Source organism: Manis pentadactyla, chromosome 6, assembly GCF_030020395.1.
Source record: "Manis pentadactyla isolate mManPen7 chromosome 6, mManPen7.hap1, whole genome shotgun sequence".
In the NCBI taxonomy this organism is placed as follows: domain Eukaryota; kingdom Metazoa; phylum Chordata; class Mammalia; order Pholidota; family Manidae; genus Manis; species Manis pentadactyla.
In genome coordinates this window covers 117,029,294-117,048,841 of record NC_080024.1, presented here as the reverse complement: position 1 = coordinate 117,048,841, position 19,548 = coordinate 117,029,294, and the positions used below count along the sequence as shown (strand labels likewise).

Genomic DNA, 19,548 nt, shown 5'->3' with positions numbered 1-19,548 from the left:
GTTTGCTCGGAACTTGGCAAATCTGACTTGAAACCTACATAGCCAGAAGCATAGCTAAAATTCAGAACTGGTTGCATAAGAATACCACTGCCAGCTGTCCCTTACACAGCAGACACCACTCCACCTCTGGGCAAAGGGTGAGTCTGTTGCCTCCACTAGCTAGATGCTGCAGTCACTCCCCATTAACATCTGGTCACAGGCATGCATTTTAGTGGCCTAGGAGACTGGAGCAGGTTGTTTTCATCATTTGCAGCCAAACCTTCAGTTGGAGATGGGCTCTGTCTGGCACCCAGATTTACCTGATAGGGAATCCTCCACACGTAGGAAGGGACTGAGAGGCTGGGTACATATGCAAGTACACTATACCTCCCAGGGAGCCACAAGGTTTAGAGATTGCCTTAATTCCTCTCTTTTTCCCACACTGCACATGCAAACCATTAGCAAATCTATCAGCTTCACCTTCAAAATGTATCTAGAACATGACCACTTCACCTCAGCTCCACCACTACCACCCTAAATTAAACCCTTATGACCCCCTGCTGGGATTATTGAATCAATGTCCTGACTGGTCTATTAGTTTCTGCATTTGGCCCCTTACAGTCTATCCTCAACCCAGCAGCCAGAGCAATTCTTTTTTTAAAAAATATGTCAGCCCATATCACACCTCTGCCCAAAATCTTCCAATACTTCCTGTTTCATTCAGGGTGAACACCAAGGTGACCACAGGGACCTACAAAGCCCTTCCATTATTCCCTCTTTCCCTCATTTCTCTCTCCATTCTCATCTTCTGTTACTCTCTATCACAAGGCCAACCATGTTCAAAACTCAGGATCTTTGCAGTTGTTTTCCCTCTGCCAGCAACGTTTGCCTCATAGATCTTTACAACTTGCTCCTTCATTTCCTGCAGCTTTCTGCTCAAAGGTCACCTTATCAGAAAATGTTCTCTAACCATGATATAAAACTGTGACCTTCTGGCCCCTGGATCCTTTTAACATTTCTGCACAGCACACTAATCACCATCTGACATTCTGTATATTCGTTAAATTGTTTCTGTCTCCCCCTATTGAATGTGAGCACCAGGAAGACACAGACTTCGATCTGTATCCTCAGCGTCTAATTGGCACAGAATAGTATTTGATGAATGAATGAATGAATGAATGAACGATAATAGATCTTTAATAACTGTCACTTTGTCTTCTAAATAAGGTAACTTATTTACTGTACAAAATGTACAAAATGGTGTCAGCACAGAAATGGTGTCCCTCCTTTAAACTTTTGCCAGAGTTATATTATTAGACAGATCTTATAATGCTGCTCACTCATGTAAAATTTTTCAGTTGATTTTGAGTGCCAATAGCGATGCTTCTCATTTGGGCTACGAGAGGATGGAGAAGTCACAGGATAAGGAGGCACATCATTCCAGTCCAGAGGGTCAATTTTACTTTTAGAATTTGAGAAAGATTCCAGTTTTTTCCTTTTAAGAAGTTTTGCCACATGCATATGTGTATATATATATATATATATATATATATATATATACACACAAGCAAAATAAGCAGAATCATGTTTTATAATTTAGTTCAAATCATGAAAATCCAGGAAGGAGACAATTTTTTATAAGCAGTGCTTAGAAAATGTTTTCCGTATGTTAGGGAACCTTGTCTATTAATGCCATAATTGAATCAGAATGCACTGGGTAATTAGGAACAATATGAAAAAGAGCTTGTGGGACCCCATAATGAGCTTGATGTGGAGGTAAATAGCAGCTTTCCAAGCACAACTAATCTATGAGTAAACAACACCAGTCAACTTTAAAAGCTTATAATGTGCTCAGTTCCTCAATAATTATGGGTTTTGCTACTATGGAAATGCAGTGGACCACAATCTCAGGCGTCTTTTATGTGAGAGAACACTGAGTAAAAAGAGAAGGAAACTTAAAAACCAACTACATGACACTCCTGAAGGAAAATAAGGTGAGGTGGTTTGTTCTATAGGATATCAAAACATAACATAGCCAGATAGTTAAGGCAATGCAATATTATCAGAGAGGAAAAAGCATTAGCCAATAGAACAGACTAGAAAACGCAGGAACAGAAGCATGTGTTTATGGAAAAATGGTATGCAACAAGAGTTATGCAGGATATAGCCAGGAAAAGAGAGACTGACTATGCAATATATGATGGTCAGTAATTAAAAAATGAAGTTGGGTCCCGTTTCAGTATGATACATACAAATCAACTCCATGCAAATAAAAGACTTAGATTTTAAAAGTGGAAAATAATTAAACTTTAAGAATAAATATGAGAAAATTCTTAAGGAATTCTTAAGAAGAGACCTAAAATCACTAACCATAGTGGAAACAATTTATAAATTCAGCCATATCAAGATCAAGTACTTGTGTTAATTAAAAGATTGCATAAGAAAGAAAAATACAACCCACAAATTGGGGGAAGATGTTAATAAGACATATAACTGAGCAAAGTTTACTAGCCATGATATAGAGAGAACTAAATATCAACAGGAAAAGTCAAACAAACCCATAGAAAAATGCGCACAGAACATGAACAGGTTATTTCACAGAAGAAGAAGAAACACAATTGGAGAATAAACACATGGGAAAATGTTCAATCTCATTTACAAGGAGGGAAATAATTTGGCATTACCTGGGAAATTTGTAAATACACATACTCTATGACACTTGACATATATCCTAGGCAATATATCCGTTGTGTAAGAAAATCAGGATATGACACACAACTATTTATAGAAGCCTGATTTAAAAAACACAAAAACAAGAAAACCAAATACTAGAAATAATTAAAATGTCCATTGGTAGAATAGAAAAATTGTGGTATATTTATATCAAGAAACACTATATAGAAGTAAAAAAAGGAATGAACTACATACAGCTACATTCTTCAACATGACTGAGTCTCACAAATGTGTTGAGTGAAAAAAATAGTTGCAGAAGAGTGTATAAATGTATATGTGATATTATGATTTACAATATGAAATATATATTTGGTCTTACTGCTCCTGGCACATAAACTTAAAACCCTTGGAATTTCATAAGTGGTAAGAGTGATAAAGGTGTCTGTTATTAATCCTAACAAGCCCCTTTCAACTACATCTGAGTTTATGTTCATGAGGGGGTTTGGAAAGCTCCTAAGGATGGGGGCTGGTTGTGAGGAGAAACAACCAGGATTAGAGGAGCATTCAGTGCCTCCTCCCCACCACCTCATGGGAAGGGAGAGGAGCTGGAGGTTGAATCCAGTGGCCAGTGACTTAATCAATCATGCCTACATAATAAAGCCTCCACAAAAACCAAAAGGATAGGGTTCAGAGAGGTTCTGGGTTGGTGAACACACAGATGTTCTGGGAGAGAAACCCAGAGCGAAGATGGAAGCTCCTTGTCCCTACCCCATACCTTGCCCTAGGTATTTCAGCTAACTTCCTGTGTTACATCTTATGGTAAACCTATAATTTAGTAAGTAAACTGCTTTCCTAGGTTCTATGAGCTGCTCTAACAAATTAATTGAACCCACGGAGGGGGTCTTGGGAACCTCCAATAGCCATTGGGTCAGAAGCATAGATGATAACCTGGACTAGTGATTGGGTGCCTGAAATGGGAAAGGGGACAAAGTCCTGCAGGACTGAACCCTTAACCTGTGGGGTCTGACACTTGAATTAAACTGTAGGATGCTCAGCTGTGTCACAGAATTGGTTGATGAGTGGAAAACCCACACACCTAGTGTCAGAACATTATCAGTAGTAGTTTGGTAGAATATTGAGAGTAGGGGAGACACACAGTTGAAGTGTGTTGTTTTTCTTTCACACTATATAAAATCCAAAAACTCTGAAAAACCAAATAATCCACTGTAAACAGAATGAAAAAAATACCTTCACATTTCAGAATGGAAATTACCCCAGTATTAGAGAGGAGCCATTCTGGGACGGGCATACTTGGGCCAAAAAAGTATTAGGAATATACTTTTTTTTTAAGTTGAGTGCTTGACTATACAGGTGTTTATCTTACAATAGACATTTAGATTATATATATTTTTTCATATGAATTTCTCATGACATAAATATAAAAATGGAAATACAGATTGAACAAGGACATACAAAGTCTTTGTGGAGGTATTAGCAATTTAAGAACTCAATAAAAACTAAGTAATATATTTCATATATAAAGAAATAATTCAACTACATAGATTTTTGAAGGAAAAATAATCTGTATTTTATAACCACGGAGTGAAAACATGAGCAAATTAATTTACAATGTACAAATTTCAAGGTCTTTTTATTTAAAGTTCCATAAGTGATATTGAAATCAAAGCTAATGCATGAGGAGCAAGTTGGTAAAGGTCTATATAGTTTGACATATATTTTGAGATATTAACCTATATAAGTTCTTCCTTGTTTGATTTTAGCCTTAACCAACCCCCACCAAATCACTAACCCAATTCAGTAAAATAGCAGGCTGTGCACTTTCTTGACCCAGAAGAAATTTGTCACCAAGGATTATTGGAAGAACCACATCTCTCATATTCTTGCTTGTGCCATCACCCCTTCTTTTCAGTCTAGGATGGCCCCGTGACCTCCTTTAACCAGCAGAGTGTGGCAGAAGGGATGCTGTTCCAGTTCAAGTCCTAAACTTTAAGAATGTCTGTAAGCTTCCACTTCTGTGTATTAGTCTGGCTACCCTGAGACCGCCTCTGTGAGAATCCCCTCCAGCCATGGGAAAGAGATCTGAGGGGCCAGGCCAACAGCCCCAGCAGAGCTCCTGGCCAGCAGCGGCACTAACTTGCCAGCTATGTGAGTACTGCATCTTGCAAGTGACTCCTCTAAGAACTGCCCAGACTGATGTCACCAGGAACAGAGAGATCTGGTTCCACCATGCCCTGCCCAAACTGAAGAATCACAAGCAAATAAAGGAAAGCATTTTTGATTTAAGGCACTAGGTTTTAAGGTAATTTGTTATACAGCAATAGATAATTAAAATGAGGTGCAGAGTAGAAAAGATACTTTCCTCCTGGGATCTTTTTTTTTTCTTTCTAAAAATCTAGCTCTGAGGAGAGGGCAGAAGGTTTGGAGAGGGGGCAAAATTGAGAAAAGGACTTACAGGCAGTGATAGAGTGAGTACCTTGGAGAAAGATAAAGAGAAAAGGATTTTCTCTAGATTAAAAAAGAGATTCCCTCCAGGCTGGTAAGAAGAGATGGTACGCCCTAGTCTCCTAAATAGCTACATAGTACAAGATGGGATCAGCTTTGCAATGATCCCAAGCCCCAGGTGTCACAAAAGCAACAGGAAGCCACCAGATCTAAAAAGGCCACAGGATGAGCCTCTCTTTCTACCACCCAGAGCTGGGAACTTGTTAAAATTGGAAACAGAATAAATCCAAGATGTTCTTTGCCTGTCTGGTAGATTGGGCTTAGAATCATAAACTGTACTACAGAAAATGTTTTAGCTGGCAAAGTGTGAACTCAAATCACTGAAATTGTCCTTACCTTTCCAGAAAGACATATATATATATATATACCTTTAAACAAAATTGAGAAGACAGGAATATTTAAAATGTCACTTTCCTTCTAATTTATTGTCTATATATTTTTATTTGGGGGGGAATTTATCTCATCAGCAAATCCTAACAAGACTGCACCTCCACCCTTCTTTTTGCCAGCTATCATCTTTCTGTAATGCTTTTCAAACTGGCCTCATCACAGTATACAGAGCACTATCCTCCTAATTGGCGAGGGTGGGCTTCCCTCTGTTGTGGGAGGGGACCACTCAGAGCTTTGACAGACACTTGCACAGTGGAGCTTTTTCTTTTGAAATTTTATTGACAGCCAAGAAACCACACTTTCCTATTAGAGATACCTAAAAAAGAGAACTGAGCTTTGGTTCTCAACTGCCTCAGCTGCCAGCCCGGTGAGGGGGACCATCATGGACAGTCAGCCCAGTCAAGCTGCTAGATGACTGCTGCTGTATAATGGGATCTCATGTAAGACCAGCAGGACTGTCCCATTACACTCAGCTCAAATTAAAGAATTATGAACAAATAAACGGTTCTTGTTTGAAGCCACTGGGTTTTTTAAAATATAAAATGATTTACTGACCACTGTTCACCGATATTTACACTAAAATGAGGAATATTCAGTTGGACAACATTATGATTACTACAAAGTTAACTGTCTTTCCTGACTTCTGCTGACCAATACATATAAAGCCTACATATAAAGAATGGGTAAAGAAAAAACATGCAGATTGAGTTTCGATTGTTAAAAATTTGTTCACCCAATTTTTGTTAACACATCCTAACCCACAAATCATCTGGTTTCATGAGCAAAGACATTCCATCAATCACGATCTTCTAGTCAACATAGCACAAGTATTTCAGCATTTCATAAAGGAAGGTTCCCTAGAAGGAACTTTAAATGCTCATTTAACTAAGCCTTGTTGGGCTAATTAAAACACGATTATTTGTTTAGTTTCCTCTTCTGACTGGAAAATTATTGATAATGATACAATTTTTCCTTTCCAGGAAGTTTTACAAATAAACCATTGCATTTATATAACTATAGTTATAGATAAAATTTTGGAAAGTCTGCTCTAAATCGTCCCATTTAAATTATTTATACTTAAGTTGTCCAATTAATTACAGAATCATCTATTTGATTTGAGAGGTTATGGCTTCAGGAAAATTTTCAGTTTAACTTGAGGTGACCTGTATCCTGAATTTCTCAGAATGATGGCATCCCAGAAACATGGACTTGCTTATGATTGTGAAATGCTATTTTTGGTGAATGTAAAAAGAAAAAAAAAAACCAAACCCACAACCACCACCATTTACACATGTATTTACATATACACAACGAAAACACATTAAAAAATATCCAGACTAGTCCTTAGTCATTATAGGTTAAACTTAAACATGAGTTCTGATTGAATAAAGACTATGGAACATTCAGAAAAGTTGCTCTTTAATGCAGAGAAAAATAATATTCTGGAACATCAAGTGCTCTCTTTCTTATAAAGGAACCTACTCCAGTAAGATTTATTTGTTCAAAATAACTAGTGTTATTAATGCAAAAACCAACACAAACCAATAATTCCCTCACTACTACTCTAAAAGGAAAGTACCAAACTTGATTTTCATTAGTAATTCTTTCTTTCTTCACAGTAATAAGTCATAAAATCAGGACCCAGGTTTTTATACATATATAAACAATTATTGAGCATTATCTGGACAAGAGTGCCAACTTTGTTTCTCTTTATAAAAGGCAGTCACAATTTGAGGACACTCATGTTTGCCTCTTTTGCCAGCACTTGAGGACACTCAAGTCTGTCTCTCCTGCATCTTTCCATTTCATAAGAAACATTAATTCTCCACTGCTGTCTGTAACATCAATTATTCATTCAGGATCAACACTGCCGGCAAAACGTCTTGGTTTGTCAGCAGCATCTTTTCTTTGAGTTGCTGTCATCAGATTCACTCTAAGATAAAGCTTTTCTTTTTGAACTAACCTTTTCTTTCCCGGCGTTTTGGAAATTAAGAAATACTTCAATTAACCCTGGATAATCTAAGTTTTCTTCATGTTTTCAAGTATTGTCAGCATCTGTCTCTTCCACTTAAATACTCCACCTTCCCTTTCACTACTTATCAGTCCATACCTTTTCCAACACCAAATCTTTAAGCTCTGCTCTTTGACTTTTTTACTCTTTCCATTCTGTTTATTTTCCATTTTGTGCAAAGTGGTTTTACTGGAGGCCACTTTCAACTGTGGACTTGAAGAGCTCCTCCAATCTGGATCTTCAGCATCTCAGATTATGGGGGCCATACCCCAAGGGGAAAGCCAGGCAAAGCCATGCAAGTGGCCACTAAGTTTTGGGGTTTTATGTAGCAATAGGTAACTAAAATAGGGACACTTAAATATTTATGCTGTATATGAAAAGATGGCTGATGGAAATAAAAATTGGGAGTCAGTTGAAGAGAACTAATTGTGGTACTGAGCCACTTCAAACTCATTAATTTGTGAGGAAAATTAAAGATCAAGTTTCTTGAAAAAGTTCAGTTTCTCTCTGAGAATGAAAGTGAAGAAATGGTTCCCAGGCTGTTCAGACTGTCACATAAAACACTGTGTCAGACTTCACCTCTTGACAAGAAGATACATCAGTGTTTCCACCAATAGCTGCCCATTACATTGCAGTGCATGTCACTGGCAGTTTTGGATCTCCTCTTAGCAATTATTCTGAAATCCCTTCTAAAGACAAGAAGAGTTTCTGTTGGTATCTATGTATAATTTGGTGTAACAGAGAAATAAATTGCTCTGATGACGAACTTCTGGCCCTCGTTCCAATGTGATGACTTAGGCAATTCATTTTACCCATTAACTAATAATTAGAAAAACAATCTGTATTTTTCTTGAGTCATTTAAATCAAACACTATTACAGTATAGAAGAGAACGAAAATTTCACATGAATCGGAAAGGTAGAACAGAAGTCAAAGGAATGTAATTGGAGCTGGGTGTTACTTTGGTCTCTACCTTCCCCCACCTCTCCCTTCAGGAACAAGAACCGCATTTGGCCACAACTTGCCTTTTCCCAATTCTATCTTCCACCATCTAGGGCTCCACTGCCCCCACTTCCAGCTCTTCGATTTATGGTCCCTAAATACACATGTCTTAACACTTTGGTTCCAAGTGTGTCTTCTATAGTATCTTTTATGTCTAGCCAACCACACACACACACACACACACACACACACACACACAGTCACGTATGCGCGCGCCTACAATTCTGGAACATCTTTATACGGACGAAGAAATCTAATTTCTAACATACAGCAACGAAAACAGTCTATCCCTTGGGCTTAGTGAATTTGCATGTCGCTCGCAAGTACAAAATTCTCGCTAAATATTTTTAAGAGTTGGCGAGTCAATGACAAGCCTGGCGCTCCAACAATGACAATACCATTTGTTGCCCAGTTAGGGTACTACACGCCCTCTGTAAAGATATCTGATGAAATGCAATAAAGCCTTTCAGAAGGCGGGCTGTATGTTATGCATTTCGCAAACATTATCTAACTTAATCCTAGTAACTCTCTGGCGCAGGTGTTCTCATTCACAATTTTCAGAAAGATGACGGCGGCGGTGCAGCGACGCCTGTGGTCCTAAGGGTCCGTCCCAGGCCCTGTGGCGCGTTCGGCGTTCCACGACCCTCGGAGGCCGCCGTGACGTCACGGAACCCCGGCGAGGCTCTCGGGGTGGGGGGATAAGCTTTGTCTCGGTGGCCCACACTGTCGCCCTCATAGAACCCCTGGGAAAAGGGGCGGAAAAGGCTGCGCATACTCTCCAGGCGATTGTCTCCTCCACGTGGGGACGCACGTGCTCGCTGTGGCGTAAATTTCACCCGCGAGGCCCGCGGGCCAGCGGCATCTCCCCGCCGTTCCGGCGACCCGGCTGCGGGGGGGCGCCGCCAAGGCTTGGGCACTGGCGCTGGGACCTCAAGGGCAGGCGGGCACAGTCGGAATCATGGCGAGGTGGGAAGGTACCGGGACCCGCTCCACCAGGAGATAACCAAGCCGCGGAAGACTCAAGCCGCTCCCGCGACTGGCTCCCCCGCCTCAGCCCGGGTTCGCCCCTCAGAGCGCAGGCGCCCGCGAAGAGGCGCGCGGCCGTCCGACTCGGCGAAGGCGCGGGCAAAGGAGGCGGGGCGTGCCCCGCGCGCCGCAGAACCGCCCCTGCCCGCGCGGCCTGCCGGATTCGCCCCGCCTCCTGCGCGCCGCGGCGGCCCCTCTTCCTCCTGTGCTACAGTCCGGGCGGCGGCCCTGATCGCAGCGAGGCTCGTGTGGTCTGCGGCGGGCACGGGTCCGAGCCCGAGGTGCGCGCCCCCTGCGCCCCAGGAGCGGCGGGCCGCGGAAGTGACGTGCTGCACGAGCGAGAGTTCGTTTGAATCGGTTCCCGGGTGATCCCGCGCCTGCCGTGCTCGGCCACCGCCGCCGCGGCCGAGGGAGGGGCTGCAGCGCGCCGGGGTTGAGGCCTCGCGTCGCCCTGGGCACCAGAACCGAAGTCGCTGTGCGGAGCCCGCACCTCGGTCCTGAGCGTGGCGGCGGCAGGCGCCGTCGCTGCTGATTCTTCTCCCTTCCCCAATATGGCAGCCGCGGACGGCGACGGCGCCTCGGTGGGGACTGGAGAGGGCTGCGGAGACGGCGACGGCTGCAGAACAGTGTACTTGTTTGACCGGCGCGAGAAAGAGTCAGAGCTCGGGGACCGTGCTGTGCAGGTCGAGGAGCGCTCGGATTACGCTGGGTTCCGCGCCTCCGTCTGTCAGGTGCGCGGAGGGCCGGAGGAGGGATATGCGGGTGCAGTTTGGAGTGGGAGGGTGACGGAGAAACCCAAGTTGCTCACCGAGGGCAATAAAGCTGTCACTCGGCTCTGGACCCGCGGCCTTGGCTTCTCTCTCCCTGGGGCCGCCATACCCGCGGCCGGGCGGCCGGAAGCCCAGGGTCGGCCCCAGTCCCCAGCCTGGGGTGCAGAGCGCGCCCCTCCGTGGGCCGCTTTCGGCCCCGGCCCTTCTTCAGGGGGGGACTCGCCGCCAATGACTTGATACCAGGTTTAATTGGCCTGTGGCGACCTTAGTACCCAAAGGCCTTAGAGCTCATCTACAAGCAGGGAACGCCACTGGTCTTTCGTGTGGAACTTTTTTTTTAAAAAAAGAAGAAAGCAGAGTTATATCCGATGGCTCTGTTAGGAGTGTTGGGATGGTGAGAAGTTCTGGAATCGCTGGAGTCGATTTACCAGGTTCATTAAATGATGTGCAGTAATTTCTCGAGTGGTCCTGTCAAGGTGGTTTGCAGGCCCGCCCCGGCAGGGTCCTTCCGTAGTGGAAACACTTGTCCTGGTCAGCTTCGCAGGTGAGGCTGCGTTTCCGATTTTCTGAACCCTAGCCCTTGGGAGTTCCAAAACTAACTCGAAAAGTGTCCATGGGTAGCTGCGGGACGCCGAAGTAGGGCATATAGCTGTATATGCCTGCCCTAGTGTTTTGCTTTAAAATTAATGATTATGTAGAAAAGCCTACTTTAAACTGTGAAGTTTTTTGTACATGTGAGGTGATGGTGCCTGAGCTTTAAAGAAGGAATATTGTCATGCTCTTCGTTAACTACGTGAGGTGCTTTTTCAGCTATAAAGAACACTTAGCTTCCAAAGAAGAAGAATTTTGTGTGGTGCAGTGTTGTAACTTGATTATAGTTCTCTTGCTAGAGGCGTAGTTCTGTATGGTTGCTGAAATAATTGAAATCAAGATCCATAGAATAAAAGCAGCTTGAAAGCAAGGACTTTAATTTGTTCACAGCTGTATTTCCTGGTTCCAGAACTGTGCCTCGCACATCGTAAACGTCCAAATCAGAATGTATATTTGAATGAAAACAAAAATCTATAACTTGCAGGTTCATTCTGTTTCATTCTGTGCCTGGCTATCGCCGGTTCCCATGTGTTTGAAAAGTGAAGAATGAATGCTCATCTTTTTTGATGGATGTTTTGTATTCAAAACCATCCTGCAGAAAGGAAACTATTACTTTCATTGTAACAACAGCAGCACATTAAAGAAAATATGGAACCAGAAAGAAGAAAAATAAACTTTTACTCACTAAAGTTTAGAACCATTGTTAGCACTTAGGGTTCTTTCTTTGTATCCTTACCCCTCATTTTTCAGAAGAGCTGTACTACATGTTTTTACTACATGTTTCTATTCTGTATTTTTCACTTAATTTTATCGGTATTTTTCTATTTTAGTGCAAGTCTTTATAATCACAGTTTGAAATGGTCTGTTTAGTACCACTGTTTACGTAACCAAATCTTTTTGGTGACGTTTACATTACTTTCAATTTTAAGCAATTCAGTGATAACTTTGAATGCATAGTCTTTTATGCCTTTATTATTATTTTTTAGTTTATCAGTGAAATTCATGGTTCAAAGGTTAGGAACATTTTTAAAGCTCTTGATATGTATACTTAAATTGCCTTTCCAATAGGTTATACTAATTCACCTTGCCTCTGGAACTACATTGCCTTGTGAGAAGTTTCAGTATCTGTGTCAGATGGGGAAGTAATAGCCTCTTGCTGCAGAAGTGGAAACTCGTATTTTGGAGATGGTGACTCACTCAAGTCAGATAGTAGTCAAATTAGGATTCAAACTCAGAACCCATACTCTTCTGTTAACACCGCTCTGCCTTAAATAAAGTTCTTTGTTGCAGGGAGCAGATATTTATTGAATTACTTCAGTATTTTGCCCTGAAAAGCTAAGGAAAATATTTCTTTTGACTGATTCTTTTCTCACTTTTTTGCTGGAACAGGTAAATGTTAAATTTGATTAAGGAGTGAGAGGGAAGAACTCGTAAGAAAAAGGAAGGCTAAGATTTTGAAGATTGTATTTAAAAAATACAAAACTCTAGTGTTGACACAATTTACTAAAGCCTTCATTTTCCTTGTTAGGGGAGGATGCAAAATAGTATACTAAATTAAAGTGTTCCATTAAAGTTTAAATTCAGTAAGTTTTTGTAGTGCTATAAAGTATGGATCCTAAACTGGGGGGAAGCTCACCCTGTGGAATAAAGGAATCAAGAAGGAAGAAGAAAGGGTAGATCTGGAAGAAGACTTGTGATAACAGCTTTTGACTCACCTGAGCCATTGGGCTTTGCAGAATCAAAGGTTAGAAAATGAGTGATTTGGCTAGTTCTTAAGCCCAAACATTACATCTCATGTATTTAAACCACCCCCCAACCCCAATTATTTTTTCCTTTGTGTGGTTCCACTAAACCTGGTACCCTACTGTGGCACTTGTTAAACCATCATACATTTTTCTGTATGCTCTTTGAGGTCAAGAGCCTTATCAAATTTTTTATAGCTGTTTCATTAAATGAATCCATCTCTTCCTTCAGAAAAATATTTGTACATAGGATACATATGTTAGAAATCCCAAAAGAAGAAAAGTAAAAGAAGACAGATATAGGAAAGAATAGAATAGTAACCTGGAGAGAGTAAATAAATGGAAGTTCATTTGATAATACCCAGTACCAGTGCTGAGCCACGAAATTAGCTTTGTGTGTCTTAGAGGCGAAAACAAAAGAGGAAAGATGATTGATACAAAATCCACAGTGTGTGTAAAATAAAGCATTCCAACGGCTAGGGAAGCAAAGCTTTAATTTAAGAAGTATTTCTCCCTAGATTCCTCACAAATCTGATAAAATGGATAGTGTCCGTACAGATAGAAACGCGTGCTTCGCTTATCTTTTCCTTTAATGCAAAGTAGGATGTTTGTTATTTAGAGTAATGCATTCTGCTTTAACTAGTAACCACCGAAGTTTTTGTAGAGATTATTCACTCAAGTGCATTATGGGTGTTTCTGGTCTGTGGGTGATTCAAGGACAGAGCCACGGACATGCCAAAGCACAAATCATTATAGGCTAGTTGGCACAGTTTCAGAGTGATGCATTGAAGTGTATAGTGTCTGACTGATTTAATCCATGGATGAAATATAAAGTATTTAAAGATTTTATGGACTGCAAATTAGTTAGCCCTTCGTAAGTATTTCTTAAAACTGGCTTTTGAGAGACGTTGGGCAGCAGGTAGTTTCAAGCTGATCTGAAGAGAGGGCAGTTACTTCGTATTTCCCATTCATTAAAGGCAGATCCATCTGCTTTAGTAATAAACCCAGATAAAGGTGGGATTGTAGTGCTTGTATAAAAATTAAAAAGCCTACTCAAGACTCTTGCCCAAATAGAATGTTATCCTGCTTTAATATAGAGAAAGACAGAAGTATATCTGTATTCAAGGCCAGGATAGTACAAATACATGAAAGACTTTAGTCTCTGCCTAGGATTTTAGACTAAAAATATAGATCATGACATTCTGAATAAAAGCATATGAATAATGTAAAAATATTTAAGTTTGTAAACTATCAGAACTATAAAATATTTAGAAAATTATAATTTAAGAAAAAATTTTTATACAGAAACTAGATAAAGGTAGCTTATGTATCTTAATAGAATTATGGAGAGATGGGAATAGTTACATATACACACTTCAGATGTACATAGATCCTAAAAATTCAGTTTGGCACATTTATTTTCACTAATTATAAATACAAAGTATGTTCTACAGGATGTATAAGCGCATGATCTAACTTGGGACGTTGTAGAAATGAAGTAGTAAGGAACTAAACAATAAAAATGGGTCATAATTACCCAGAAGCTAATAAAGATCTGTAAAGACAATTTTTTATTTCTGTTAAACAAAATCTTATTTCTCATCAGTTTATGTCCACAGCTTCATTTCTGTAGGGTGGAATTGCGTAGGATATCAGTATCTTTTATTTTACTAAGTATGCCAAATTGCTTTTCAATATGGTTTACTGATTTTCAGTCCTATCAGCAATGTTTATGGTCCAATTTTCTTATATGGAGTCCTGTAATTTATATTATCAGGGCTTAACATTTTTGCCACCCTTGTGGTAATGATAATCTTGTTTTAATTTCTCTTATAACTAGTGAGAATGAGCATATTTTCAGGTTTCCTAGTTTTTTAAACCCTTATGATTATGGCTTGCACTTTTTGTGTATTTTCAGAAATCCTTTTCTCTGTCCTCTCAAAATTATTCTCCTGTGTTTGCTTCTAAAATTTTGGATATACAGCTGCTTTAATTCTCTTAGAATTTTTTTTTGTGTGTATGTTGAGATGGGAATTTTATTTATTTCTTTGCAGTTAACTAGTCTCAATATCATTCATTTATTATTATTATTCTTTCCCCACCAATTTGTAATGTCACCTCTCCTGTTGTCCAAACTTCCATGTTTGTATGTGTGGAACTCTTTCAGTGTCCTCTGTTCTCTTCCACTGGTATGTTGTAGTGTATTTTACATTAGAAATTTTTCTTACAAAAGCATTAAACATATACAAAGAGGTAATAATCTCACATATACTGATCACTCAGATTAACAGTTACCAAGTACTAACCACTCTAGCATCATTTTTGTCTTTTGTAGCACATGTAGGTTATAGTCCACTTTGCTCCTATGTATTTCAGCATGCATTTCTATGATCACACCAACAAAACAAACATTTTTAATATTACCTAATTGCTCAGTCCATATTCAGATTTCTCTGATTGAAAAGTGTCTTTTTTGAGTTGGTTTGTTTAAAGCAGGATTCCAACAGGGTTCTCATATTGAACTTGGTCATTTATATTTCTTAATTCTAATAAAATTTAGAGCATTTGAGCAAAACTCTTTTTGCAGTCTCTTTAGTTTTACCTGACATTGATCTCTTAAAAGAATCAAATAGGTTTTTCTTTAATATTCTCTATTTGTCTGTGCTCATTTGTGGTATCATTTAACTTGTTCTATCTCTACATATCCTTTCAGCTAGATGTTATTTTTAAAGGCTTGTAATTAAAATTTAGTTCCAACATCTTTGGGATGGAGAGGCAAAGAATACCTCATAGGTGGAGCTGGTACTTCATGTTATATCATGTCCCGAGGCACATAATACAAGACCAGCTTTATCCTTTCATAATAAAGTTTGATCTGATAGTTCATCATTGATGGTGATATTCTGATTGCCATCCCTTTTGTATTTATTATCTGGAATTCTTTAAAGCACAACTTCACCTCATTAATTTAGAACTATTTGCCTACCCTGAAATAGGATTGGTACAAGAATGCAGGATAAATGCTTTATTCTTTTCCTTTAATCCGTGAGTACCCAGAGTAAGAAGTTGATATCTTAATCAGTTTCAGTTGTGACCAGTAAGGGTTTTAGTATCACTGGAAGATATGAGTATCATTAGTCTAGATTTTCTTTAGATGTCTTCAGTGGTAAGGTTGGTCTAGGTTAACTGGTCCATCATTACCTGAAGCAGAAGTCAGCCTTTTATCTTAACTGTACATTGTTGTAGTCCATAATTTTAGAATGTGTCTCTTAGTTTTAAAAATGTATAAAATTTTAATGACAGCGTTAACTCATTTTTTAAATTCTCATTTTTTTCATTAGTTGTTAAATTTCGGTTTTTCTTGGTTCATCATTTATTTGTATTTTTTCCTTTTGATCATGTCTTTTCACTCTTTTCTTTGTTGGTCTTCATCTTGATATATAAAGAATTTTTGTCCCCTAAGGATGCTAACTCTGTCTCCTATTGGAATTTCCTCCCATAATTTATAATTGAACTTAATTTTATATACTTAGTGGGTATAAAGATTCTTTAATACAGATACGTTGTATAACATGGCTATCCTTATGTCAGTATTTTAATATTAGCCTCTATTTTTTTTCTAAGACTTTTGTTTATATGTATTTAAATATTTAAGCTGTAGGAATGTAAGCATTACGTTAATGCTTTGCTCCAAATAAGTTTGTTTATATACTGACATGAAATAACATGGCTTTTGTCTGGGAGGGTCCTGCTGATGTTAAAAATCCTTTCAAAATGTCTCACCTGATCAGGGAGGGTCCTGCTGATGTTAAAAATCCTTTCAAAATGTCTCACCTGATCACTCATGTTCTTAGGTGGCCTATGTGCCACAAGGAGACGAAATAACCTTGTTAAGCAGATAGGTAACTCACAGATTGACTTGAGCTTAATTAATTATGCAAAGGCAAAAATTGAAAATATCAAGATATTTCTTAGGCAAATAAATAGAGTAATTGTTATCAAATTATGGTATACATATGGGTATTTTCTTGTTCTTATAAACTCGAATAGTGCATTTATTTCCTTTATGTAATAGTTGATTTTATTCCTCTTATTTTGGATAGACGCTTGGCATTTCACCTGAAGAGAAGTTTGTTATTACAACAACAAGTAGGAAAGAAATTACCTGTGATAATTTCGGTGAGCAAACAATATTAACTTAAGTTCATGCTTTTATATTTAGTATGTTCTAGTATTCATAGGGCAATATGTATTTTATTACAAAGATAAGCATCTAAAACTTTTGATGATTTTGGTTACTTTGTTGAGATGGGGGAGGAAACTGGTTATATGTTTGTGTACAGATTGTGCAAAAATCATATTTTCCAAGCAAGTTTATAGAAGAAAAGTTCTCAGTATGGCTACAGAAGATAGGATCTTGCCCAACACCTAGCCACAGGTCTTCAAGTGGGCCTCAAAAAGCTAATTCTCTTAACCAACTTGGATTTTTCTGTTACTTTTTTGTCCAATTAGATTCTAAGACCTGCCAGTTTTTCCTACTGATTCCTTTTAAATTCAGCCATTTTCTCCATTCATATTAATACCACTGTAATGTAGGTTTCCCGTGGTAGTGAGCTTACCAAGAATTGAGTGTTTCAGATGAATGGAACTCATTTGGGCCTATTTTACTGATACATGACACAGGTATCAGTAAACAAGTAACAAAACACAGGTGAATTTATAGATAGATCCATTGTTTGGGGGTTTGTCTGTAACATCTTTAAAGATATTTTATAGGTACAGTTTGTATATTCAGAATTATAAATTTATTGTTTTTCTGACACTAGCCTAGCACTTAAGATATTGCCTCTTGATTACAGATGAAACTATTAAAGATGGAGTCACTCTGTATCTGCTACAGTCAGTCAATCAGTTACTACTAACCGCTACAAAAGAACGAATTGACTTCCTACCTCACTATGACACACTGGTTAAAAGTGGCATGTATGAATATTATGCAAGTGAAGGACAAAATCCTTTGCGTAAGTATTCCATTTTTACTAATTATGATAAGCTATTACGTTACTCTATCCCTTGACCACATTCCTTCACTTTTTAAAAATTCTCTTTTTACTTTATTAGAAGACTATGACCATTCATTGTGAATTTTCTTACTTCAGCCTCTTCATCACAATATATTTATTTTTCTACCCAAGTCATCTTATATCAGAGTAAAGATACCTCTCCTTTAAAACTAACCTAATATTAGGATCCAATCCTTTTCAACTCATAAGGAATCTTGTACTTACACATCTTTCCATCTCCTGTATACTCTCCTCTCCTGATTTATTATTCCTGGCCTCATATAGACCTCTCCCAGTTGAAATTTTTTTTTTTACCTTGTGAATTTGTATAGTTGAACTGCACAAGTAAGTGGTTTGTGTTTTGGTCTCCATTTCTTTATTCTTTTCACTTCTACTTCTTGCCAGCTTTTATCCTACCTTTGGATTGCTTGCTAGTGATCTTTACAAATCAGTTGATTTAGAGAGTTTATTCTCTCTGGACCCCACCAAAGTGGTTAATATTACTTAGATGTTCATTATAAGCATTCTTACTAAAAATATTTTCTCATTGCATATGCATTAAATTTTATAGGAAATTAGAAGACATAGATCAGCAAAAGATCTATGAGCATAAAGAACGTCCATATCTAATACCAGATATAATCACCATTAACATTTTGTTGTTTATCATTTCAGACCTTTTCATATTGTTTTTTCTTTTTCTTTAGTAGTGGTTTTACATGGTACTTAACCTCTTAACCCACTTTTTGCTTAAAATGAACATTTTAATATGTATGTCAGTATATGTTCTTAGTGGTTACACACTATTTAGATAGCAATTTATTTGAACAGTGTTCTGTGACTACACATTTAGGCTGTTTCGGTTTTCTTATTGTTACAAATGACTGAATGTTCTTGTGACTAAATCTTTGTTGTGCACATCCTTACCTTAAGTACCGTTCGTGTTATCAGCTGCAGTAACAGAAACTACACTAAGTGCTTTATGATCATTATCTCAATCCTTAATCCTCTGTGGTAGCTGACATTAGGTAATGACCCTATTTTGCAGAAGAAACTGAGGCTGAGATTTTAGGTAACTTGCAAAAGGCCACATTGTTGTAGCCAGGATTTTTTCTCTTAGCAGAGGAACTTCAGAGCTTGAACTCATAACCAGTGTATTTATTACCTCTGATATTGTTCTTTACATACAGAAAAGATATTTTTCACATCTTAGTGTCTTAATCTTCTTTTACCAGCTACTACCCAATTTTCCTGTTGACAGTAAAACTTCTCAACAGTTGACTGTATTTACTGTCAGTAGTACCTCTCCTCTTCCCAATTCTTTCCCATTCTCTATGCTGTACCTATTCATTTAAGGTCACCAGTGACTAAATCCAGTGATTAATTTTCAGTTCTCATTTTACTTGAAGCACTGATACAGTTTATCACTTCTTCCTCCTTGATATAATCTTCCATTGACTTTTCAGAGACCATACTCTTTTCTTTCTGCCTCACTGGCTGCCTCTCCGCACCTTCTTGTTCTTTTTTTGAGAGATAATTGACATAACTCCCTGCCTTCTTAATGTTCAAGAGCTTCTGTGTTTAGTGCTTGGCCCCTTATCTTCCCTTCCTCAGTGATCCCATCCAGTCTCATGGCGCCTTCTTCATGGCAGTGGCTCCCAAATGGAGGTGATGAGAAATGATAATTTTTAGTTATATATTGAAAATAATGCCAGACTTATTTCCTGGATTCCAGTTTTGTCCAGCTGCCCATTTGGCATCTCTACTAGAATATCTAAG

The 19,548-nt window shown here is 38.8% G+C and overlaps 1 protein-coding gene and 1 pseudogene across 3 annotated transcripts in view; one reads left to right on the top strand and one right to left on the bottom strand.

Annotated features, from left to right (window-relative positions):
• Positions 1 to 6,963: 6,963 nt before the first annotated feature.
• Positions 6,964 to 8,585, bottom strand: LOC118922704 (chromobox protein homolog 3-like; annotated as a pseudogene).
• Positions 8,586 to 9,971: 1,386 nt separating this feature from the next.
• The window catches only part of SMCHD1 (structural maintenance of chromosomes flexible hinge domain containing 1), a 187,871-nt gene continuing 178,294 nt past the window's right edge, over positions 9,972 to 19,548 (top strand). For all 3 annotated transcript variants that reach the window (XM_057504069.1, XM_036905842.2, XM_036905843.2), the window contains exons 1-3: positions 9,972 to 10,334; positions 16,810 to 16,885; positions 17,566 to 17,727. In XM_057504069.1, coding sequence (XP_057360052.1) covers positions 10,155 to 10,334; positions 16,810 to 16,885; positions 17,566 to 17,727 — 418 coding nt within the window. In that variant the 5' untranslated portion in view covers positions 9,972 to 10,154. The remainder of the gene's footprint in view (positions 10,335 to 16,809; positions 16,886 to 17,565; positions 17,728 to 19,548) is intronic.